Here is a 27,437-nt window from a genome sequence, read left to right as displayed (position 1 = left end):
ACTTATCATTGATTATTTTTCTCAGTTTAATTTTTATTGTTGATTTTCAGTCCGCAAAAAGTGTCTCGTCGTTAAAGAGTTAAATGTCACTTTGCTCTTATGAAGTATAGCATTCCTTTAAACTCGTATGACTCGTTCAAACTGTGTGGTTCGTTTAAACGTTTAACCTCGTGTCACAGAAATTCTGCAGAAATCTCGTAGAAATTTCTGAGAAATTCCGCAGAAATTCTACAATACGAATTTAAACGAACCACACAGTTTAAACTACTCGCACGAATTTAAAGGAACACTATAGTTCGTAAGAGCGAAGTGACATTTGTATCTGCAGATTCTTCGCTAAAATCGCGCCGATCTGCCGATTTTTGCCAATTAACATGCCGATCTGTCGATTTCTGACCAAACTCTGCTGATCTGTCGATTTTTAGCTCCAGGTCGGCACAGTTTTGCCAATCGTTGCTCACAGTCTACTCTGAGAGCCACTTTTTCATCCCTTGGCAAAACCAATCTGGGAGGTTCTATAAATATTTTTACAATCTTCAAACGAATATATCCACCTTGATATTGAGTTTATATTGATATTGAGATATTGAGTTTGAAAGCCTTTGCAATTGTCCTAACTTCGATTTTTCGTTTTGTGCTAAGGCGACTGATGGTCGTCTGTTTTAAGAAACCCTTATCAAAACAATAGAAGTCAATAAGTCAAATAAAATCTGACTATTAACTTCTATTGCTACACAAACCTCTAATCTTAATACGATAACCTAAAAGTAAGTTTTCGAACTTAAATTAGACGATATATCAATCAGGACTAAACTTAAGCCTTATAAGGCTTACAACTACACACTAAATTCTAATATCTAATTTTAAGTCCTAACCACGATTTTAAGAGAAATGTCTGAGATTGCACAATGACTCAAAGGTAGACAAAGGGCAATTTCGTCTTTTATAGACTTGAAACCATCCATGTCGATTTGAAAATTAAGTTGAACCTCCTGGCCCTTTCTGGTTCGTTGCCCATTGACTATCTGGTCAATTTTGTATTGCTTCAGGAGCCGCAAACAATTCATGTCATTAAATTTCCTACGGGGCTACCAGTCTTGTTGGCCACCTAAAGAAATAGGTGGGAGAGGCACAAATACAATTTCAGCGAATATTTCTCACCTGTGTTGTGAATTATTATCACTTGCTTCACGATCATCGTCACTGCAGTCAATCGTGAGACTTCAAACACAACGGATGAGCCTTTAGTGACAAGAAGTTCTCAGTGTCTTTGGCCAAATTATGTGATTTGTCTCCTCATCTTATTGACACTTTCAATTACTGAGTCTCAAGATCCGTGATCTATCTGCAATATTTTTTTTGTGCTAGAAGAAAAAATATCTAGTATCAATAGATCCAGGCAACAGGAATATTTTTACACCTGTTGAAAAGAATTTTTGGAGATTTTTTTTCTTGGCTGTGTGTATATTATTAAGCAAACGCTCTGAAATATGAAAAGTGAAAATTGGTGATCTTTTGCATTTCTGTTTCTGGTGATCGTGATCAAGAGAAGGTTTCGGTGTCAACCCCAAGAGAAACAAAAAAAACTGTGAAGTGTTTTGAAGACAAAAATCAAAATGCCAATGAAGATTTTCTTGGTATTTTGTGGAATATTTCTGAGTTTTTCCACCAATTCTGCCATAGACTCTCCCACGGAATCCTCCAGGAATCTCTACAGCAATTCCAGTGTCAATTGGTCCTTTGTGTCCCTAAACAAGAGTTTCTGGGCAGCAAACTTTGCCAAAAACTCAACATCTCGTCCGTTTGGTGTGGTCTTTGGGGAGAAACAGACAAAATCCAGGGAGATCCATTGGGATAAGAATCGCCTGCCAACTGTCGATGAAGATGATCCCGTCAGTATTCACGAAGATGGTCAGTATTGGTCAATAGCAATTCCTTCATCTTAAGTCATTTGTTAACATGGTACACATTTCAATGATGATGGCAATTGCATATCAATGTCTCTTAACTTTAATTCCGAAAAAACCTCTCCAGGCGTCTTAAAATATAGTCTAATCACGTTTCTTGTGAACAGACGAAAAATTTTACTAATAAATCAATGAAAGGAATTTTTGCAAACACGTGTAGAATTCTCACAATTTCTTCTAAATTCATTCATAGTTTGCTCATAGTTATTTCTTTAATAGTGAGGGACAATGTACGGCAGTGAAATAATAAAAAGGTTTTGCATGAATAAGCATTTGAAGCATACATATTTTACCACCTAAAATCAACACTTGATTGACTGGGTAACAGTGCAAAATTGTCAAGGAATCACCTCAAAGGTATTTCACAATTAAATAATTGCAAGAAAATTTAAATCAAAAGTCAAGGAAAGTACAGGGTATTTAAAAAATAAAGATATTTACAAGAAAATAATTTAACTAATGGCCTCTACACACTAGAGAAAATTATGTCCATATTGAAGATCTTTTCCTGCACAAGCGTAGGGAATTTGCTTTAATATGGACATAAAATGCTCTAGTGTGTAGAGACCATAAGAGTAATTAAAATACTTAAATTTGGAAGATAATAAACCCTAATATTTGAAGGGTAATTTTATAGGATAACTTTTACATATTTATTGTGTTCATTAATGTTTAATGCCTAGCGCACAATAACTTATGTTTTGCAAACATGTTTTTAACATTTCAATGTGAGTTTACAAACAAAACTTATTGTGCGCTGTTCAAAACTTTGCCAGAAAACTACGTATTAAAAATATTTATCAAAACAATATCTTTCCATTAAAGCAATAATATTACAAAAAATAATTAAGAATAAAACTCTATGGATAAGCAAAAAAATTAATGAGATTTTTAACTTTTATTTCCCAATGATAAATTTGATTTTATTCATAAAAATAAGAAAGCTTTTATCGTCTGTAGTTTTCTTCTATATACAAATTCGTAAATTTGCAAACTTAATCCGTACTTAGTCACAAAGTTAATAATTGTATAAAGGAAAAAGTTTCAAACTAATTTATTTAAAACAATAAAATGTGATTTATGTCCATGGGCCTTTAGAAAAATTTACATTTGTTTTGTCAATACTTGCTGATTTTTTTTTGAATTTCACAAAAAAGGGTGAGGTTATCCGCGAAATTTGTAACTTCCATGAGCAGTAGTGCTACATTAACAATTTTACTGCAAGGAAGTTTAACGATTTAATATTTTCGGTCAGTAAAACTATTCATTTTGATCAGTAAAGGCCTTTACACGTTAAGAGCAATTTTCGTAAAAATTATTATTCGACTGAATTTTTATTTATAAATTAAGAAAATCTAGTAATTCATTCTCATAGAATTAATATATATAGTGCATTTCAAATAAATCCACTAGAACCATTACTTCGAAATACTAGAAATAGAATTTTTGGATATGGTTGTAGGCAGTGAAAAGACAGAAATCCTAAACAAATCAGAATACGTGTTTCCATGAGAATTTTTTTTAATTAACCCTTTAAGGACGATTGGAACACCGGTGTTCCATAAAGAAAATAATTTTTCCTGACTACCCAAAGTTATTTTTTTCTTATATCCGTACATAATTGTAAAATAGAAGGTTGAAGGAATCTACAATATTTTTTGCAAGTCTCCAGCTATTCGTTATGTAGTAAATATTTAAGCTCAAAAATGGCGAATTTTTAAATTCTCAAATTTATAATTGATTTTATTTATTTTTTATACTTCCAATTTTTTTTAAGCAAAACCCTTTTGGTAATAAAAAACTACAATACTCATACGTAATATTTTTCATTAAAGTGAAAAATATTATTCATTGGTATTGACCGAAAAATTACTTAAATTTTTGGGCTATTTTTGTCCCTATCGTCCATAGAGGCGCAAAATACATCGAATCAGACTCTGTTGAACTTTTCAAGGTTAGATGTAAGATTTATCATTGATTATGTTTCTCAGTTTAATTTTTATTCATGATTTTCAGTCCGTAAAAGAGTCTCGTCGTTAAAGGGTTAAGGTAAAGTGGTACAAGTTGGACCATGGTACAAGTTGAACAATGGTATAAGTTGGACAGGGCTTTTTTTCTTGATAAATTTAGTACTTCATGCTTTAGTTTTATAATTTGGTTCCTTGTGCTTAAATAAAATTTATTACTGTATTTATCAAGAAAAAATCCCTGTCCAACTTGTAACACTATGTCCTTGTCCACCTTGAATCACTTTATCCTATCTACTTGCAGATTAATAAATTACTATTGTCAAAAGGAAAAAAAAACTAAGAGAACTTGCAATTAACGTTTGACTGCATGGAAATACAATCAAAAGCACGACTTAACGAACATTGATTTTAAATTATCCATAGGGGAGACCGGGGTAGTTAGCCATGTATGGTATTAGACAGTGGAATGTTATAGCCTGCTTTAGAAGGAATATTGACGAAACCACTACTTATTCGAAGTAACCACATTCCTTCCAATCATTTAAATATTTTTTAGCCTGGTACAAACATTTTTGTATAAATTATACGCAATGAAAAATTTTATTTGCTGGCTAATTCTACCCCGGTTTCCCTTACTCATTAATAGATCATTAATAAATATAGTGTAATTATATAACGAAAAAAATCATCACTCAGAATTTAAATCTGAAAAGAGAATTTAGAAAATTATTATCAAAATTGGTGCAATGTCAAACTTTACGTGGGTCATTTCATGGACAAACTTTCTTTAAGTTTTTACGAATCGAGAAAAGACAAACAAAATGTATTTCTTTCCCTATCGGGTTACCATTATCGTGTTATTAATGGCCTAAGGTGAATAAGAGTTTTTTCAGGTAAAAATTCGGACATCAATTTCGTAGAAATATATTATCTAAAATCGTCTAATTTGTATTAAATATAGTATAGGATGGAACTAATGAATTAGAGGTAATGCAATTTATTTAGACTTATTTTTAATATGTTTTTTCACCTCATGTCCTTGGTTGAAAATACATATTTCTACATTATTCATAAATTAATGTCAAAATTTAACATTTTGAAGTAAATCACTTTGAAAATTCTTTAGTAGCTTAAGATTTATTTCAAAACTCTTATTTTGACGTAAAATTTTTGACATTGGCTTCATGTGCTTAATTTGTTAAAATAGGCGTGGTCTATTTGCTCACACATTCAGATTAAACTGATTGGAGTAGATTGTCTCGGATGCGATATAATATCCTAAAATCGAACATTCGAAATTTAAAAATATAAATGTAAATTCTGATTTTTATTCACTAGACAAATTTATGTTCATATTTTGTGTTATTTTTTAAGAAATTTTGACAGTTTTACCTACACAAGTCTAAACGATTTGCAGTAAGTTCCGCTTTGAAAGAAATTCTCGGGAGCCACAGATGTGACTTTTTAAAGGGGCGTGGTCTAAATTTACTTAGAGTCGAAATTTTGTTCCGCGGGCTAAATACTGTTCATAGGCAAGGTAAATTAGTTCTAAATTTTCAATTTAAAGCCAATGATGTTTCAAATGAGCTCTACTCTGTTAGTAATATTAAGCATGAAAAGTTCAAAATTTCCTTGACCATTTTGCCGTGAGAAAATTCCACAAAAGTCATGACAAGCTACTCAGCAAAAATTACAGCTTTCCCGGTGACTTAGGGTGATTTTTTGGTCAACCTCGACCAAAAGCCAGAAACCCAGTAATTTGTGGATTAATTTCGACATGAACTGCAAATGATATAATTACGGCTATTATAAAATATCATAGACAAACCTAAACAACGTTTTTCCGGGAATTCGAAGAGTCATCCAGTTGATGACCTCAATGAGGAATTCAGTAACAAGTCCCTTTTAACAAATAAAAGAGATTTTACAGTAAAAAAAAAAAACAAAAAGTTGCAATAAGTTGCCCCCAAAAGGTATTTAACACGTTCTATTGCATAACTTTTCCCACAGACGAAATCTCTCAAATTTATTAGTTTACCTTCTCATTAACTTTCCGCGTTACCATTTTCTAATTGGGACTCTAAACATTGAGACATTGACATTGAAAGAGTTTTTTCGCTTTCATACAAGAAGAAATTTTCACCCGAGTAACATACTTTCCAAGACTCTGAGACAAAACGCACTTATAACTCTTACGCAAGAGGAAAGACTTTTACTTTCAATTTATTGCTTCAGTGTTTTGTCTTCTTCGTGTTTTTCGTCATTGTCTGTGGGTGAATCCGGCTGATTTTGAATTAAAATTAGACTTAAATTTTATTTTATTACAAGTGATTTCACCTGTAAATTGCATCCAATTCAAGAATTTCAATGAGACATTTTTTGAGCAATAATCTTTTGGGATTTTCTCTTTATTTTGGCGCCATTTCACAATTTTCATCTATATTTTATTTCCTAATTTTGCAAGAAGAAACCTTAGAAAAAATTAACACAAGAAACACTTTCCTGAATCTGTTTAAATATTTTGCAAAATTGCAGGAATATCGTGGTGTTTGAGGCAAAATGCATTGAAACATAATAAACTTGACTTTGATGAATGCACTCAAGCATGTCTTTAGATCACAAACGAAACTATTTGGATTTTATATTGATGAAGAAGGCACATCAACTTGTTAATGTGATAATGTGGACATTTTAACGTTTAACTTGAAACTTAGGACAGACAGATTCCAATGGATGGTGTGATACTATTGCTGAGTAAATATTAATTCTACTAATTGATATTAATTTTATGACCGTTTCACAGAGTACCATTCAATATTTTACTAAATCGCTATATTTACAGAGACATCGTTTCGAATGATTACCTAAAATATAGAGCATTGGAAAACTATTTAACTTTTTCAATGTTTATCAGAAATCAGAAATATCCCAAGAATCTAATTAAAATCTTAAAAATTACATTGAATTAGATTTAAAATAGAAAAGTTTACAAAAATTTTATTTATCAATTTAGTGTAAAATTAGGTCACCTTTTTAGCAGGAAGTTTATTGCAAGTTATTTTTTAAAATATTTAGGAATTTTAAATCATTTAATAAAGTGTACTAAACCAAGAAATTTGCAATTCGTACACACGGAAAAAATTGAGTAAACTCGAGTAAATTGAAAAAGTAATATGCTTATTTTTTCGGACTTTTTATTAGTTTTATCCAATTTATCGTGAGTGTTTGATCTTGATCCGTAATATAAAAAATAATGCGTTTTAATTAATTCATTAAATTAAGTTCTTAAACTCGAGTTCTTTACTAAGGGATCCTCGCATAAACTTCAGCCTTATTCTTATTACTGTAGAGTATTTTATAATCACGATATGCTCGTGTTCTTATGTGTAAATTAGCTCTAATAAGTCACGAAAATGCTTAGTAATTAAACACAAATTTTATTTTAGATAAAGTTATAATATCTTAGATTTAGCTTAAAAAATTTAAAGCTTTATAAAAGCATAATAATTTTTTTATAAACTTAGGGCAGGATCAAATTGACAATAAGGGCAAAATCACATTTACAGTAAATTGCTCACTGTATTTCGTTAATTTACGTATTTTCATTGCAATTCTTACGCAAATTTTCCATTACCGTATTACCTTATCTTATACTCTGTGGCACTAGGTGAAAATAAAATAAGAAAATTGAAGAAATAAAACGAAAATTCGATAAAAGGCTAGAAAAAAAGCTGTAAGAGAAATTAATCGTACAGTTTTTATTTGCTCACCGTTTATTGAATTTTCGTTAAATTTCTTAAATTTTTTAATTTACACCTAGTGCCACTGACACTGATACGGTAATTGAGAATTTGCGTAATAATTGCAATGAAAATGCGTAAATTAACGAAATACGGTGAGCATTTTATTGTCAATGTGATTCTGCCCTTAAAATTAAGATAAGGCGAAGAGAGGCATCTCTGAAGTAAGGCAGCTTTGAGGGCTTTTTTCTCATATTTTAAAATTGAACTGGACCATATCATGATGCTTTACAAATGGTTTCTAGAGTTCATGATAAGGTTGAGTTTTATTTAAAAATAGGATAAAAAACAATTTCAAAGCTGCCGCTATCCAAAGGTGCTCCACTTCCCCTTATCGTCGTCCCAGTCATCTGCTGTCTTATCAGCATAAATGTGCAATGTACCTATATTATGTAGCTTAACCGTTTCTATCTTCTAAGCGTCAGCTTATTTACTAATTTTTTTGAAAAAAATTTTAGAGTGAAGAAAATCACTTCATGACATTTTTGAAATTTCAGCTACGACAATAGGTGATCAAATCAGCGATATTTTGTCGCATGAATCAGCAACTGCACTACTGCAATTTGTTACAAACTTCATTGAACCAGTTGCATTCTTTGTAACAAATACAGATGCAATGCAAATGCAGTTAGCACATTTGTTGATCCAAGCGACGATTTGAAAAATCAGTACTGATTTTTATATTATATACCTGCAATCAAACACTTAGGAAAGTAATTAAAGAGCTTCGGCTTTAAACTTTCAGTTGAGCCAAATAAAAGTCTCAATAACAGCACAATTGTTTATTTTCAAGAACAAAAATCCCCAATAACAGTTACCCGGTGCAGAATTAGCCAGCAAGTTAAATTTTCACTTTGTTTAATTTGTTTAAAAAAAATTATATCAGTCTGATATATCGATGAACAGAAAGGTGGTCATTACTTTGAATAAATTAGTAGTTTCCTTTATATTTCTTATAAAGCAAACTATAACATCCCTTTGCTTAATTCTACCCCCTGAATAGTACTGCCCCGGTCTCCCCTACTGATAATTTAAGTTATCAATTTTTAAAGGCTTGCTAGTGGCTAATTTTTAAACTGGTTTAAATATTATGGTGAGTTTATTATTTTGATCTTGTTCAGTAATAATAATTATCAAATAAAAGGGGTAGCAAAGCATCCCAGGCGTTGCAAAGTGCTCGAACTCCTCGTGATGCTATTCTTCAAAAGTACTTTCACATATTTTATCATTTATCGGTTCTCAACCGATTTAAACCGATTTATAAACCACCCGAAAGATCCCACAAAATAATTTTAAGAGTAATAAAATTGATTATATGACAAAAATTACTTATCGGTTCATAACCGGTGCATTACCGGTTTACAACCGATTTGAACGTATTTATAAAATCATTCAAAACATTTCCCATAATAACAGGACTAATATAATATAATTAAATTTCGAATAAAATTTAGTTATCGGTTATAAAACGGTTAAGACCTCTCTAATGGTATATTCAAACCCTTTAAAAGCTATTTAATCGCAACTAGCATTAAGTTAGATGAAGTGTATATGTATATTATCAACAAAATTTTGATAATTTATATTAATTTTAATAGAATACGACAAAATTATATAAAAAAAATTTAGCTAAGAGATGACGGATCAGCAAAATAGAGATAGGTAAACTCAATTAATATTCATATTTTTGGTCATTTGCTGTAGAAATTAAACAATTTAAATTATTGTATAATTCAGAAAACAAATAATTCAAGATTTTTCAACTGAAAGTCGTCCCGAAAGCTGCTCTTAGAACAAGGGAGACTTGCAGTTCCACTTTCTATCACTGCTGTTCACTGATTTGGAAATCGTAATGAAATTAATTAAGTGAATCAAATATTTTCTGAAAATTTGCCTAAAGCCAAATATACAAAATATCTGAGGCATTTTATCAATTTTTGTAATTAAATTCTAAGATTGTGAAAATCTAAAAGACACCGCATAGAAATAGCGAAGAATTCTTGATAGACAAATTGTACAAGCTTAGAAAATTGCTATTTACTCAGTCAATTAACGCCTTTTTGTAGAGTTATAAATATAAATGGAAAAAACTGAGAGAAGAGACATCGCCCACTGAATTGTCATAAGAAGCAATTGGAGAAAAGGTGTCAAAAGAACACGAAATCATGTTAAGAATCTCATTAGAATATTTTATGGACCATCAAGGTGTAACTTTAACTTCCCATTCATTTGCTTTATTGCAGGATTGCTTAAGACTCTGGGTGGTCGATTCAGTGCTCTTGGAATGCCCTTCAATCCTGCTAAAAGTTCAGCCGTCTCCCAAAAATGCCGCCAACAAACCACCCGATTCTTCTCAGCCCTCAAGAACTTCGACCTTTGGGCTGTTAGAAGTAAGTATAATTCTTAATAATTTTTGCCATTTAAAAAGAAACACACGCAAGACAAGAAAATTAGCATGTCAATAGAATCATCAAGTCTTTAAAGAGATTCAAAAGTGCCACTGAATTTTCCCTCTTTTCAGCGTAGCGTTTTCAAACAAAACAATTCTTTTATTTTAAGATAGGTTTTTGAGACTATTCCCATTCATCATTCAGGTTGATTATTCCATGGCATGTGCTGCACATTTTCTCATCTTTTCAAGCATCATTCGCCAAAGAAAAGTGCCCGTGAGGGATCTCTTGCAAATTTATTTGCATAAATTGCATAATTTGAAATTAACGTGCATTTTAAGTCTATTGTTGGATTTTTTTTCAGACAAAGATTAGAATGGTCATGGTTTTTCAATAATTGCAATCATATTTTCTGAATGATACTTTGGTTTTGTGCAGTTTAAAAGTTCAAAAATAGAGAAATGACAAAAAGTTTCAGCTTTGCGGAATTCTTGAACACTTTATATTGATATTTATGCTTTTGGTTGTGCAATAAATGTCACGAAGAAGAAAGTTGAAGAGGGATTCTAAAACGATAGGACAATGTCGTATGACAAATTTTCGTAGTAAATTTAGGAGCAGGATAACATTAAATCCCAGTGAGCATCGAATGGCCATTGGAAAGAGCTCTATAAAGCTCTTAGTAACTTATATAAATCTTACATTCGATTTATTTTTCCAAATTTAGCGTATAAAAACTTTATAATTTGTCATATGACATTGTCATACTGTTGCAGAATTCCCTTACTGGCCAGCCGGATATAGGATCATGCTCATAAATTCGAATTTTCGTAACATTCTGTTCTATTTCGGTTTAAAATTGACCAAGAGTTAAAATCATAGGGGAAGGCTTTCAGGCTTCGCACACTCTCTGGATTAGAACGGTCAATATTTTATATTTCATTTCTTTTTCAGGAAATTTATGACTTAAAACTAGCTATTAAAATATATTCCCAAAAGTCATATTCATAAAAGGAATATGGGAAATATATGAAGAGTTCGAAGCCAGATTATATAAGAAGCTCGAAGCTTTCCTTTATATTTAGGGTCAAACTTAAGGTCAACGGTTTTTCACTAAATGAAACTTCTGCTGGATTCAAAAACCTTTAAAATGAGCCCATACTTGATTAATTTGGTTGATAAATAATCTACCAAAAAATAATCTCACTGGAGCTGTTTAAATTTTGACCTCCAAAACCCGTTTGAGGGAATGACTCAAGGTCATGGTCACAACCTCTAAATATGGTCTGAAGGACAGTTGAGTTATGCCCTAGACACATTTACGACTTAAGCCGATAGACGACTTAAGTGGAAAATGATGGAAATGTTGTTTAACCATTATGTCGAATATAATTACGCTAAGCCGTCTCTCAGCTAATCCTCAGGTCTGTCAAGGCACTTATAGGGAAGATTTTAGGTTTTGTTAAAATTCGAAGGCCAACTTGTAGCGGTAAGCTCCCTGAAAACTTTTAATTGCTTTCTGTAACCGTTTAGCTTATAGTTCTTTTGACGCACCGAGAAAAATTTGGATGGTATTTTCTACAAATCGTGTCTTTAAATTCTACTATCTCAAAAGATAGTAGAAAATACCATCCTCCATAGAAACTTTCCTTTAGAATCTACCATCTTGACATTTTAAAATGTACTATTCTATGGATAGTAAATTCTAATAGCCGGATGGTAAAATCTACTATCTTCATTTAGATTTTACCTTGACCTCTCTTAGATTCTAATATCCGGGAAGTAAATTTTACTGGCCGCATATTAGATGTTAAAATATAACTGGAAGACAGTAAATTTTAACGGAGGATAGTAATTTCGATTGAAATTACTATCCAAGCCAGTAAAATTTGCCATCCTGCTGTTAGAATGTCACTTTGGAATATCGTGGGTGCCGATGCAACGGTTCCCGATATGCTTTGAATACATTATAGCAATTCGTGGCGCAGCTGGAAGATGGTGGACTGTCATCACAAAGGTCGCGTGTTCAAATCTCGGCGCAGTCGTCAATTTTCACGCACCAAAATGGCTTGAAATACAGAGAATATCATCCAAGAAGGGGGCCCCAAGCCCTCAAACAATGGCCAAAAATCAATGAAAATAAGGAAAAATAAATTTTTCCGACATTTTTCATTCTAATATCCGGCTAGTAAAATTTACTATCCTGTCAGTAAAATTTACCATCCGGCTAGTAAAATCTAATATCCGGGGATATTAGAATTTACCATCCGGCTATTAGAATTTACTATCCATGCAATAGATTCTACAATTTTTGACAGTCCAATTTAATATCGCGTTTGCTGGGTGACTTTTTTACTATCCGGCCATTAGAATTTTGTATGGAGGATGGTAAATTTTACCATCCACATTTTTCTCGGTGCGCTAAGACAGTGTGACGTTATTTTTGGGGAATGTCTGATTCACAAAATTGAGATCGTGGAAATGGAAGTTGGAATTTTTTAAGGATCAGTGATTAGGGGAAGTGCTCATAATTTTGGACAGTCTGCATATAAGCATCGATATCCTAAGTTTGAAGTGCGATATTTTCAATACTAATTGACTTTTTTTGTTACTCTCTTTTCAGAAGGGTTGTTTAGAAACTTGGCAAGCTATTTATCATCTCATTTTTACTAAAATTAGTTTTAATACGTTTAAAAATGAATTGATATGTAGAGGTGAATTTGACTCTTATTTTGGACAACTTGGTTATTAATTTTTACAACTTGTCTGTAAATTTGGACAGATAATCCGCCTCAACAGGATGCCCATTGTTCTTCATTTTATGAACTAATCTTACCAAGTCCTCTTCCTGGTCATGTAAGGGAAACGTGGAATGTCACAAGAAGCCCGGAAACTTTCCATATCATTCATTAAAGTGAGTTGACTTCGATACTCCAAGTACGTGCAGATTCGCTCATTCCCTGACCTTTCCGAGAGCCTTTCAAAGCATTTCTCGCTACATCTCTTTCGTAGAGATGATGCTCCTTTGTTTCTCCAGGCATTTGTCCAACCTAGTCATCACAAAAGCTAAAACTTTACGAAATTTTGTGAGAAAAACACCTGTCCAAAATAAGAATCATCACCTCACTGGTGAATGTCTTAAAAAATTTCCCATTTTTCACACGAAAAATCTAATTCACAAGGCAAATCTCACTTCAGGTCAAATGTACAAATCATCAGTAACGTGAATCAACACAATATTCAATGAATATTCAATAATATCACTCAAATACAGCGAACAAACTTTGTTAGTACTTCACCAAAACTAAATAAGACTGAAGTAAGCCACGAAGTTCTGCCATATTTCTCGTAAGCAATTGCTCACACTGAATTTTCAACAAAGCAATTTCAACTCAAAGATTATTCAAATTTTAACGTAGTGTTAAAATCTTCCAAAAAGAACAAATATTTAGATAGAATTCACTATTCACAAATATTGGAATAAAAATCCATCATTTTAATCAATTTATTTTTATTGTCCAATGTTATCCTCAAAGTGTCCAAAATAAGAAACTGGACAAAATTATCAGCATTTCCCCTATACATATTGCACTCTCTTTTAGGTGAGATTCTTAACAATCTCACCTACTATAATCCTAACAAAATTTCATGTCGTCCGATCGCGCTCAAACTTGGCCAAAATGTGTTTCGCCACTTCCTGATCACGAATATATGGGGGGCTAAGTTACGTTCCCGGCCGGCCGGCCGGCCGTCCGGCCGCTCTTTGGAGCTTAATAGCTCCTAAACTAAAAAAGATATCGACTTGCGGTTTTCGGCAAAGGTTAAATATCGTATGAAAATTGCAACATGGTGCATTGACCCCCCACCCCCCACCCCTCCTTCCGCCATTTTGAAGACCCCCCTTTTTTTGTTTTCTCAATAGCTCCGCCCCTATGGCATCGAGCGGGCTCAAATTTTAGTATGTTATAGCTGGGCCTTAGAGCTTTCCATCAGTACCAAACTTATGGTCCCCCGACCCCCCTGACCCGAGCTATAAGGGTCCAAAAAAAATTTCTTAAAATGGCCATAACTCCGGTTCTAATTGTCAGAATTTAAAAAATGAGGGCTTTTTGGAAAGCTCTCATGAAATGCCACTTCCCCTTCTAACATCGCAAGTTCATAAAACCACCGCTAGGGGCGCTATTATTAAAAAGAAAATTTTTAAATCTTTAAAGTTAAATAACTCAAAAATTCCTTATGCAATCGGGCTGAAATTTTAGTATGTTGTAGCCGTTGATTATACCTATCAAACAAAAAAAACCTTAAGTCGATCCATAACCCCTGACCCGAGCTATAAGGGGTCAAAGTTCGAACATTGACCGGCCTCTATCTCCGGTTCTAATTAACATAGCGACATAAATTTTACCTTTTTGGTTTCGTCTCGATGAGCACTTTCAGATGGAAGTTCAAAAAGTCACCACAGGTGGCGCTGTGATAGCGTCAAAATTCATCGAAATTCAAAGACATTTTTCTCAAAAACGGCATTGTGCAAGTTAATGAAATTTTAGTATGTTGTAGTCCAGTCTAGGACGTTTCCAAAATGGTGCGTATGCGCGCTGTGGTTAAAACAGAACCGGAGATATGAGGGGTCAAAGTTCACGAAATTCAAAAAATCATATCTCCGGTTTTATGTGACCGATTTTGATGAATGAGGGCTTAAACGAAAGATCTCACCAAATGCTACAACTTTCTAGAATATTTGAACTTCGTGGGACCAACACCAGGGGCGCCACAGTCGAAAAACCAATTTCAATATCACATAACCTCAATTATCTCGACTGTCGCTGAACCGATTTTGATGATTACTTCAACATAATTGTAGAGCACATTTGTCTCTACATTTCGTCCATACATCATTTTCCACTCAGACCACGCTATCACTCCGATTTTGCCGTTTAAGTGTGAAAAAATTGATTTTTCCCATAATAACGCTTTGAAATCACTCAGATGCCAATTTGACTGCCTCTACTCCACCAAGACACTTAAAATAGGGTTTTAAATGGAAAGTCCAACAAAATACAACAATTCTTTGATATAGCTGAAATTCAACAAATGATTACTTGGGGAACTCTGGATGAAAAAACGAGTTAAGAAACAAAAAACCTCGCTTATCTTGGCTTCTGAGTAATCGATGAGATCATGTTCTATAGGAAAATTATAGAGTACATTCTGGTCTACATTTCACCCATATATCACTTTTCTGCCAGTTCATCCCAATCCTTGATATTTTGGTTTAAATACAAAATTTGTATAATTTCACGAATTTGATTCAAGATAACTGAATGGCGTCTCCCTACTTCAGCATCAAATCGAATTTGCATGCACTCCGAGTTAGCTCACGTTAAGAATCTCACCTACATAAGCCGGTTAGGATTATCTGTCCCTTTATACTTCGAACAATAATATTCTAAATTTAGATAGCTACCGTTTAAATAATTTCTAAGAATATGTTACACTTAAAAATGATTGTCTCAAGAAAGAGTAAGTGATTCCTAAAATGCGTTTCTTAAAGTCTTAACTAGGAGTCTTTAAAACAATTTTAAAAAGTTTTGTATAGTATCTACAATCTACATCAATGAGGACTCTTAGGAGTTAAGTTGAAACAAATTTTGAAATAAAAAGAGATAGAAAAGCGTTCCGATTCTCTAAATTCGTATTTCATTTTAGAAGGATATCTCCGATGACTGCCAGTGAAAAAATACATTATCACCCTAACACGACAACACTTTCTTGGTTTTGCCTAGACCTTTCGATACTGATGAGGATCTTTTTAATTAGCCAACTAAATTGATCCAGAATCTTCCTCTGGGATCGTGTAGTTCATGATGTTACGGATATTATTATTATTTTAGAGCAGTTTTTCCTTTTTAAAGCACTTTTCTCATTAATTTTGGACTTTTAATATAAGAAAGACTTTCAAAAAAAGTCCAAAATTAATTAGAAAAGTGATCGAAAAAGAAAAACCTGGCCCAAACTAACATCGTGCTAATGATCATCCGGAACCCCATGAGCTACATGATTCCAAAGAAAGATTCTGGAAACACAATTTAGTTGACCACTTAATATGATCCCCATCAGTATTGAAAGCTCTAGGCAAAACCAAGAAAGTGTTTTCATGTTAGGGGTTACTACATTGAGAAAAAAAGAGGCTACGATTAACTTTTTTTGGTCATAACTTTAACAATTTTCGGGTGTAAAAATATATCAACATTTTTTAATGTTAATTTTACACCTTTTGAGGATAAAATCAACATGAAAAAAGGGTAACTTTAACCTATAATACACCTAAAAAGGGTAATATTTACACCGATTTCGGATCAATACTGTAGGATAAAATTAACATTTTCGGAATGTTATTCTAACTTTTTCGTATTTCTCTCAGTGTACCTTATCACTGGAAATCACCAAAGATATCCCTCTAAAAGTGTTCTAATATAAAGATTCCCCAGAAAAGTTATGCAAACCATTTGTGAGAAGGCGTCGACCTCGAGGCAGACCTAAAACAAGGTATGGCTCAATGAAATTCAGAATCTTGCCTTGGAACGCCTCGGGATCGAACCCGAACATCTTCCTGAAGTGGCGGAGGATCGACAAATATGGGCTGCTAATTTGGATGTCATGGGCCCGCGACCCCAATAGGAATAAGCGGTTGAAAATGAATGAATGAATGAGCGTTCTAATCTTGCGCAATTCTCGAATTCACGAGACGGAGCTTTCATTCAACTTTGTATTCAAAATTGAAATAAAAAATATTTTTGTGTTCCTCAAGACATGTGTAGTATAACCTCTGAAGAAATTCATATTGATCGACTCATTAGTACAATTACAAGAAATAGTTTATTTTTGGAGTTCTCCTCTAACCCCATGAGGAACAATCAAAGGTTATTCTTTAATGTTTAATGAAAACTGTTTGAGATATAAATTAAAATAAAATTCCATGCGTCTCAATTATTTCCTTACCTTTTGCTCTTCAAATTCGTCTTTAAAAGAATCAGTGTAATTTTCATATCCTGTTTTTTTTTTTGCAACATCGGTAATTTTCTTTCTTTCTAAACTTATCATGTAATTAATACAATGGAACGCCATAAATCGTTAAATCGCTGAACAAATTGAAATAGTTTTTGCGAATTATAAAGAACAATTTGGCTATATACAGAACATAAATTTCACATAAAATACACATTAAAGGTTCTTCGACCTGTTCTAAGAAAAACTTGTCTCGTCTATAGAACATTAAAGTCATTACTTTGCAATTTTTCGTCTCTGAGACACGTGTATGATAAAAGATTAAAAAATACTGTGACTTTTTGGATAGAGAATCTCAATTCATATACAAAAAGCTACACAATTATTAAGATTGAATTTTGGGTATGGGATAAATTGCTGAAACTTGTATTCTGGCTGTAATTTTATTTAAATTATTTGAAAATTTAATGCCACAAATTAAGTTCATTGCATATTTGGAGCAGTTTTCGTCAAAAAATGCATTTTTGACGGTAGTTTGATATTTTTTTTTCCTGCGGTAATGCAGGTATGCTTCCAGGAAACAAGCAGATCTATCACTCACGGTTCACTTTAGGAGCCGATTAGCGCGATCCTACAGATTAATCGACGCTATCTTATGCCCTAGACACACTTGCGACTTAAGCCGAGAGACGACTTAATGGAAAATTATGGAAATGAAGTTTAACCATTATTTCGAATATAATTACGCTAAGCCGTCTCTCGGCTGATCCTCAGGTCTGTCAAGGCCCTTAGAGTCTGATCGCATGATCCGTACGATCTTGAAGTTTTACCAGCGCAATCACCGCAATCGAAAAAAAATTATTTACCAAAATTGATTTTTTACAGAATTTTTAATAGTTCGTTTTATTTTCACTTGCCCAATTGAATGTCTTAGTATTCTTATTTTAAATGAATAAAATTGAGCAGCTTGAAGTCCTTACTGACCAAATTTACTCTTTTACTGATAAAACTATTTTTAGTCAACCAAATTTTGCTGAACAAACATGTTCTTCATGTTTGTTCAGCAAACATGAAGAACATTTGTTTACATTTGTTTAGATCAAGAAAATTTCGAAGAAATTTTCAAGATCTAAAAAAGATCAAGAAGTTCGTCCCTTTCTTTCAAACTTTTATGATATATCTGTCCTTGTCTTTCGCACCTCAAATTAGATTGAACTAAATTGAATTTGGTGTGATGTATAAAAGAAGAAGAAGAGTATGAAAGAAAGGGAGAGACTTATACAAAAGGATTGAGGAAGAAAAGGGACGTGAATTATGATTTCTTCAAATTTTTCTTGATTTAAAAGGTGTGCCAGAGCCATTATTGATGAAATCTAAATTTTACTGATCAGTTTTGCCAAGATACTGCTCATTCTGTTGCAGTTAAAAACTTTCAATGATAAAATGTAACATTAATTCATGGATTTGATTATGTATCTGGAATATTATAAGACTTGTACTAAAAAGAATTGCTGAAAAAATTGTCAATATTCTACCTGACTTTTAGAATTGCCAGCAGTTTGTATAAAACTTTCTACTTAGCTGACATTATGACAGACTTCATCCGTTTTGTAGAGATTAAAACATTTCTTTTACTTTACTAATTTCATTTGCACAATTTTGAATTATTTTTTAAGCTTGCAACTGAATTTAGTTGTTAATCACAGTGGGTTTAGTACATGACATCAAATGGAAAAAATTCATGGGTATTTTACTATGAAAAAAATACTATGCATTTACTAATCTACAAATATTTCTGCATTTAAGCACAATTTAAAAAAAAATACCACAATTATTTTTAGTACAGTCATGTACTAAAAGTGTTTTAATAGGAATTAATGTAGGAGAAAGCGCGCTACCGTCGGACGACTCAAGCTTCGGACGATTCAATTTTCTCTGTATGTTTCTTATGAATTTCACCTATAGCCCTTTTCTGAAAATTTGAGGTGTTGTACTAGCTATTAAAATATAGTATTATAATGGGCTAAATTTATTTAGAACACATTGAAACAAGTGATTTGTGCGAAGCATAAATCGTCCGAAGGTAACGTGCTTTCCCCTAGGGGAAAGCGCATTACCTTCGGACGCCTCAAGCTTCGAACAATTCAATTTTTTCTCTATTTTTCTTATGGAATTCACCTAAAGCTCTTTTCTGAAAATTTGAGGCATTGGAGTAGCGATTAAAATATAATATTATAATGGGCCAAATTCATTTAGAACACATTGAAAAAAATGATTTGTGCGAAGCATAAATCGTCCGAAGGTAACGTGTATTCTTCTGATAGTTTTATTATGGAGTTATTCCAATAAAAAATGAAAAGGGGAAATTTTTCTTCTGAATATTTTTTAGTACATGTCTGTTCTCATGTGCTTCTACGTAAACGACTTTTTTTTTGTATTTCTTCCTGTGAAGACTGTTTGGTGCTTTAGAACACGACGTGGACTAGGGAAACAGTTACGTCAGGAACCAACACAAAGAAAAGTCGATAATGCAGAAGCACTTGAGAACAGTAAAGTACTAAAATAAAAACACATTTTCATTGCGATATCACCAATCAAATTAAACATTATATGACGCTAAATTAAAAGTTGAACGTAATTAAAACCATATGTAGCAACTGTTTAAAAACTAATAAAAACCTAAAGAATACCCCCCCCCCCCTTATCGCAAATGTATTCAAAAATTATCCAAAATTGAAAAACTTTACAAACATTAAGTTGATTTTCAAAGAAATTTGCTTCATATCTTACCTTTAGCCATTGGATTTGACATTAGGTCTTATTTCACTAAATTATCCCAATTTTCTAATAAAATATATTTATCAAACTGTTTTATAAAGTGTCATTTCGGCTAAAAACCTAATATTTTCATCAGACAATACTAACTTAAAAGGTCATTGTTGATTATAATTAGCAAAATTTTAAGAGATATTATTAGCAACAAAAGATTTCAATGCAAAAAGCCTAAGAAGACGTGAAATTATTTATCATCCGATTATCACTCAATGATATCTTTATTATTTTTTGCTCTAACAAAATTAGTGCTGGATAGTTCGGCAAAGCTCCCTTCAGGACTTCTCAATGGGAATGTCAATCAGTTGGGAGATTTTGATCAGTGCCTGGATGTTGCAGACTCTGTCGAGAAGATCAAAGGACAATATTGCCTGGCATCTCTGCAGCCCGAGGTTCCAGAAAAGTTCCACAGGATGAAGTATCTTCATCAACTACTTCAGTCTCACAGTGCTTTTCGCAGTGAATTCAATGATGTGAGTACCTATACAAATATTTATAAACAAATCTCACACTTTGTATTTTGGCGGGATTTTTTGGCACTCGCGCGATTTGATTTAGATCGAAAATCACACCTAAATACCAAAAAATTGTTGACGAACAATAAAATTAGAGCCTAAGTTAGATGTTGAGGAATTTTGGCGGATAATGGAAATGACTTCATATCTGAAATGCTAATTGGATGCCGCTGATCTCTGGATTGTTGTTAGAAAAGTGTTTGCAAAAGCAGACAACAAATTTTCCCTGTTTATTTTTCTATCTGCAAAACAGATAAACTGAAACTGGGCTCAAAGTCGCAGAAAACCTAGGACTAATTTTCTACAGCAAAAAAAAATACAATGTTAAAAATCATCTAAAATCCTTCCAATGGTCAATGACCATTGTTCAAATTAATATTCTGCAAAGCAAAAAGAAATATTACAGCGCATGAGTGCTAATTGATTATCAATTGACTTAAGAGGAGATTTTTTCGCCAAACCTTAGAAATTCGTCAGTCGCAATTTTTAGAAGTTTTAAATGTAGCGTGAATACAATTGGTCTTTTATAAAAATAAAATAGCGTCAAAAAGCAAACATCACCCGGCAGAGTTTAGTTAAACAAAATAGTCAATCAAGTGAAACAGAAAAGACATTTCCTTTTCCTGAGTCGTATTCTTAAGTTTAGTTAGATGCTAATCAAATAGTCTGGTATTTGAATATCAAGGGTAAATAGACAGTGTAAGTTCTTCAATAAACCCGGTCAAGAATTTCTCTTTAAATTGGATCAGGAAATTATAATAAAGCTTAATTAATATCGTAACACCTTGCGTTTAATTAAAGAAAAGTTTTTTTTTCATTACAACATGTGAAATCTAAATGCTCTAGGGGAAGGTGGGGCAGTTTCAATTTTTTTTGTTACTGCTCAATTTTAACTTTTTACTGCTCATTTATACAATGCAAGATACAATGCCTTTATAAATCACTCAAAACATTGTCCGAAAGATACCTCAGGAGTAATGTAATTGAATTGCGGATAAAAATTAGTTATCGATTATGAAGCGATTTATTAACGGTTCAGAACCGAGTGAAACAGGTTCAGTTTTATCGTAAATTCCAACACGGATGGGGAAAAATTATAGGTATGTTAACGATCTTTAGGCCGATTTATGGGGGTCCTCCAGACGTTCTAAGTAGCTACCTCTTACCGTTGAGCCTCTAGAGCTAGCGACAGCCGAATGGATAGACCGGTCAGACGGACAAATAGCGTGTCGCCAAAAAATCGAAACTTCATATTTCCAAAATTCACCAAAACACGATTCCTTTGGGAGGTAGGGAGTCGAAATATATAATATATAGTATTACTCAGAATCGAGATATTATATTATCACTGTGGACACTGCTAAAAATAAAAGGATCAAATTGGTCCAAATTTGATCCTTTTGCAAAGAATAGATCAAATTTTGAACTCTGAATGCACATTTTCCATAATAGAACATGTTAATTTGATCCATCCTTTGCAGAAGGATCAATTTGATCCTTTTATTTCTACCAGTGAAGTTCGAGCAGTAAAAGGGCTCGTAAACTTCTGCAGACTATAGTCTCCCCTAATCCTTATTATTTTTCACTAAGAATAATTTATGAATTTAGTTAAGAAAAATAAACTGAAGAATATAATTCATTCATTCATTTTCAACCGCTTATCCCTATTGGGGTCGCGGGCCCATGACATCCAAATTAGAAGCCCACGCTTGTCGATCCTCCGCCACTTCAGGAAGATGTTCGGGTTCGATCCCGACGCGTTCCAAGGCAAGATTCTGAATTTGATTCAGTCACCTTGTCCTAGGTCTTCCTCGAGGTCGAGGTCTCCTCACAATGGCTTGCATAGCTTTTCTGGGGAATCTTTCTTCATTCATGCGTTGAACATGTCCATACCACTGAAGAATATAATTGTAATCAAATTAGAAATTATCCAAAATTACTGGCACTTAAGGCCTCTACACACTAGGAGACATTTCTTTAAAAATGTCTTTTCAAAGAAAATTTCCCCTATCCTTGTAGGCAGAAACGTCAGAATTTAAAAAAAGACAATTTTTTACGAAAATTGCTTCTAGTGTGTAGACACCATTAAAACCGATTAGGTGTCAAGACTAAAATATCTTGGAATAAATTGTCAATTAGAAGCAATAGATTTTTAAAAATCATTGTAAATGCTTAGGAAATTTGAAATTTAGAAAATTTGAAAAAAACATATGGTCTGCAGTCTGAAGATTGCTTAAGTGCATAGAAAAACTATGCAAGCCATTTTGAAGAGGCTTCTTCCGCGGGGAAGGCCTAGGACAAGGTGGCTGAATCAAATTCAGAAACTTACCTTGAAACGCTTTGAAATCGAACCCGAACAAAATGAAGAATGGTGATTATGATTATAGATTGTAATCATCTATAAAAATCGCATTTTTATCGATTCTAAATAGTCCTAGAAAATTGTTTTTCCCAGGTTATCTTCATTTTTCTTTGGGTATTAAGAGTCTCAAAAGAGACGAAAGAGTTCAATAATTTTAAATTTATTAAAATTATCACGTAAAATCATTAAAACTATCAAGTGCTATTTTTTCTGAGTTTAAATTTAATTTTGGTAGACATCACTGTTAAAACTTTAAGAGGTCTGAAAATGTATATTTGTCAAGGGTTTAAATTACCCTTAAATCTTGAAATTAGAAACTTTAAGTATATTTCAAGTATCAAAAATCTCCTAAATCTAATTGTGATTGAAGACCTACAACAATTCTGGTTTTAAGTATAGAATAAAGGTCTCAAACTCTGCTCGAAAACCAGATTATTTAAATACCACCTTATTTGTTAATGGTCCTATATTTTAAATTAACTCTAATTAGAATCTAAACTAATCTAATACAATCTGACAACACGGGGCTCATATTAAAGGTTATCCAAATTTTGAGAGTCTGATTGCCTTATTACCCTTATTTTCTTAATAAATATAATATAAATTTCTTGAAAAATCCGGTCTGTAATAAAATAAAACTTGTTAAACCGTTTGGCTAAATTTGAAGCAATCTTATACTTAGACTTAAACAATACTTTAAAATATTTAATTAGAAAAAAACATAGATTATTCTAGATGTTTTCCAACATATCTTAAACAAAATAAAAATAATTACTGTGCCCTCTCTCTAATCCGGATCGGCGTAATCCGGACGAGTTATCGACGGTTACATTTAAAATAATTTTGAGTTTATGCATGCATGTGTGTTCAGCAATGAAAATGAATTATACTGTGATGTTTTTGTTTAATAAATGAAGTATAATAGCATAGAATTCTCTAATTATGTCTTTTTAAGCTTCTTTAAAACTTTTATTCTATTTCAAAAAAAAAACTCGTATTATATAATTCAAAAAATCCATCCAGATTACAAAGCGGGCACTGTAAGAACTATTTTTGAAAATGTGAAAAAAATAAATATTTTTATTAATAGAACTTTAAAAAAGAACTGTAATTAAAAATTTCTTTTCGATTTTAGGATAATGATAGATTATTATAATTTGGTTAAATATTTGGCATAACAATTAAATATTCCTGATTTGAAGTATCGTAACGTTAATAACGTCTTCTAAAATCACCCCAAAATAAGAGAAAATAAAGAAGATTTAAGAAATTTGATTTTATTTTATGGCCTCTACACACTAGGAGAAATTTCTTTAAAAACTGCCTTTCTTAAAGAAAATTTCCCCTATTCTTGTATGCAGAAACGTCAGACTTTTTTTTTCTAAAAGGCAATTTTTTGACGAAAATTGCTTCTAGTGTGTAGGCACCATTAGAAATAAAATAAGTATTTAAAATATTTAATAATACAAGTCAGTGTACTGTTTAAATTAAAAAAAAAGTCCTCAACGCGCGACTGAATGAAAGAAGTGGATCAAAACGCTTGATTGAATGGCAAAATTCCCTAATATATCGGTCTTCATGTTCCAAGGAACAATTTTCAAAATAGTTTTTTGAATCACGCTTGTAACTTACAGCCTGGGCATCGAGTCCCTCGATTCTCTACAATTAACTGGGCTCTCTGCATCCCATCTGCCTGCTCTCACTCGGACATCGAGCTGTCCCTTCTGGAATACGCCAAGGAGTTCACAGCTGTCACGAAAATCGATCTCAAAGTTCGAGTTGAACGGGAAATGTGCCAAACTAAGGAGACTCTACCAAAAATCGACCGTAGCACTTTAATTGCTGGAGGAGTATTTCTCACAGTCATTCTAATTGCAGCCTTAATGACCATCTACGACTTTCGATCAACGAGTGAATCTAAGAGTAAGTCGATTGATTTATATAAGCTCAAGAATAATAATTTACAATATTTGTGGATTTGCAGATGAGTGGTTCCTCACGTTCTCTTTGAAAAAGAACACTGAGGCACTATTCAGCTTTTCTAGGGACGCTAATGACATCGCCAGCGTCCACGGGATCAGATTCTTCAATGCCTCAATGCTCATAATAGCCCACAAGTCCATGGCTCTTTTCTTTCAGCCCTATGTCAATCGAACTGAAATGACAGAGTATCTGGGACAACCTTGGACAGTAATAGGAAGAGCCGCGAGTCTCTATACCGATCCCTTCATTATGCTTAGTGGTCTACTGACTACATATTCTCTCTACGGACGCCTCCAACGTGGACAGCCTATCAGAATCATTCAAGAGTACACAGGACGATTTCTGAGGCTAGTACCTACCCTTGGAGCCCTTATTCTCTTCTGTACTTTTATCCTGCCACTTCTAGGAAGTGGTCCTCAGTGGAATCTAGTTGTTACTCATCATGCAGATATTTGTAAATCTACTTGGTGGAGGAATCTGTTATTCATCCATAACTACTTTGGATTCGAAAATATGGTATGTTTAGTTTGTGATTGAATTTTATGTGTCAAAGGTTTCACACTAGGTTAATTTCCAATTCGTTCCAAGGCTTAGGTCTAAGCTTACTTTAATAGGCCGCTCTTAAGCCTAATTCAAGAAAAAACATCAAATCATCTTTAGACTTTATATCCCTCTGAAGCTGTTCTATTTTTAAATATATTTCAATACATTAAACCTGGCTAGCTTTAGCCTTGCCCTAACACTTCACTTACGTACTGGACACATTTACAACTTAGGCCTAGGGACGGCTTAACGTAATTATAACCAAAATAATGATTAGACTACATTCCTATCAGCTTCCCACTAAGCCATCCCTCGACTTAGTCTAAGAAAGACTAAGCTAGGTTTAGGACTTAAAGTGCATATTAAAATTAAAACATTTCGTTATAAGCATGTTTTTGAACTTGCTGAAAGAATAACTTTTCTTCTAGAAACTAAAACTAGATTGGTTTTAAAGCTTAATATTTTTTTCGATTTCAGTGCTTAACCCATACGCATCATGTTGGAATCGATACACAGCTCTTCATTTTGTCACCATTGATCGCTATTGGCCTATATAAGTGGCCTAAAAGGACCCTTATGGTAATCCTGGCTGTGGCTGGACTCTCAACAGCTGCCAGATACTACGTCACAGTAACCCGAAGACTCTCCAATTACATCTGCTTCGGAACTTCGTAAGTTTACATCTTTTTTGATGAATGATATACGTAGTTCAAGCTAAAGCCCTAATTACAAAAAAATGATCTACAGAATATCCCAGCTCTTTGACACTGCCAATTATATGTACATCCTACCGGTCCATCGAGCAACAGTCTACGCTATGGGAGTCCTTTTGGGCTACGTCCTCAGACGCTATCGGCACATCCGCCTAACCCCTACACAACTCAAAATTGGCTGGTACAGCAACATAGCCCTAATGCTGGTGGCGTTCTTTGGACCAGCCCCTATGGGTCGTATCGGGTATGAGTATAATCCCACTCATGCTGCCCATTACGCAGCCTTTGCACCAATTGCTTGGTGCAGCTTCTTCGCATGGATCATCTTTACATCACACCTGGGGTACGAATCCCTGCTTAGCCGGGTACTATCATGGGAGGGTTTCCTAGTCACAACGCGTCTCTCCTACGCCATCTATCTCACGCAGTTTCCAGTATTTTTCTACAATGTCGGTCGCACCCGTACCCCCGATCGCTATGAATTTATTCCCACAACGGTGAGTCGCCTAACCTAACTTATGCCCTAGACAGACTTCCAAATTAAGCCGATAGACGGCTTAGTGGAAAATGATGAAAAGGTAGTTTGAACATTATTGCGAATATAATTGTGTTAAGCCGTCTCTCGACTAATCCTCAGGTCTGTCATGGCCCTTACCGTTTTGAACCTTTCTAACTTCAATTATGGTGTACTTATAGCTTAAATTCAACGAATTCCTCTGGATCTATCTCACATCCATCGCTCTCACTCTTCTATTCGACACTCCGTTTGGAAACATTAAAAAACTGATGTTCAGAAGATCTCCGAAACAGAGGCAAAGTGAGAAGGTCAAGGTTGAGGCGAAAACAAAGGAAATTGTCTACAGCACAAACGTCATCAAGTCCTTGTTGGACTGAAAGGCACTGTCATTCTCCAAAAAGTAGGATTATCTTGCAAATTGCGATAGAATTTAACAAATTTTGTACACATTCACTAATTGTTCTGTGACTTACTAGAATAATAAATAGACGAGGAAATGAGAGAATATGAACTATTAATTCCTAGATTGTAAGACAACCAAAATTCTAGAAGGGCTGCCACTGGTGACATTACAGCCTCCTGAATTCTTAACCTTACTTTTCCTCAAATCCTACCATGATGTCGGTTATGCCCTAGAAGCACTTACGACTTAAGCCGAGAGACGACTTAGTGGAAAACGATGGAAATGAAGTTAAACTCTTTCGTCTCTTTTGGGACTCTGAGTACCCAAAGCAGTATATGAATCTTCTGTGAAAAAAAATGTTTTTTAATTATTTAAAACTGATAAAAATCCTATTGTTGTAGATGATTACAAACTATAAGGATGTCCAAATGTAAGAT

The 27,437-nt window shown here is 33.4% G+C and overlaps 1 protein-coding gene across 1 annotated transcript; it reads left to right on the top strand.

Moving 5' to 3' along the window:
* The first annotated feature begins 1,158 nt into the window (after nucleotides 1-1,158).
* Nucleotides 1,159-27,099, top strand: LOC129807306 (nose resistant to fluoxetine protein 6-like). Its single transcript, XM_055856485.1, has 8 exons — nucleotides 1,159-1,911; nucleotides 9,981-10,127; nucleotides 20,214-20,437; nucleotides 24,476-24,764; nucleotides 24,826-25,340; nucleotides 25,845-26,038; nucleotides 26,115-26,577; nucleotides 26,777-27,099. Exons 1-8 carry the CDS (start codon nucleotides 1,617-1,619, stop codon nucleotides 26,972-26,974), a joined length of 2,325 nt encoding a protein of 774 aa, XP_055712460.1. The 5' UTR covers nucleotides 1,159-1,616; the 3' UTR covers nucleotides 26,975-27,099.
* Nucleotides 27,100-27,437: the final 338 nt, after the last annotated feature.

Source organism: Phlebotomus papatasi, chromosome 3 (genome assembly GCF_024763615.1).
Source record: "Phlebotomus papatasi isolate M1 chromosome 3, Ppap_2.1, whole genome shotgun sequence".
Lineage (NCBI taxonomy): Eukaryota > Metazoa > Arthropoda > Insecta > Diptera > Psychodidae > Phlebotomus > Phlebotomus papatasi.
The sequence above is the reverse complement of the archived record's forward strand: the minus strand, read 5'-3'. Positions and strand labels throughout refer to the sequence as shown.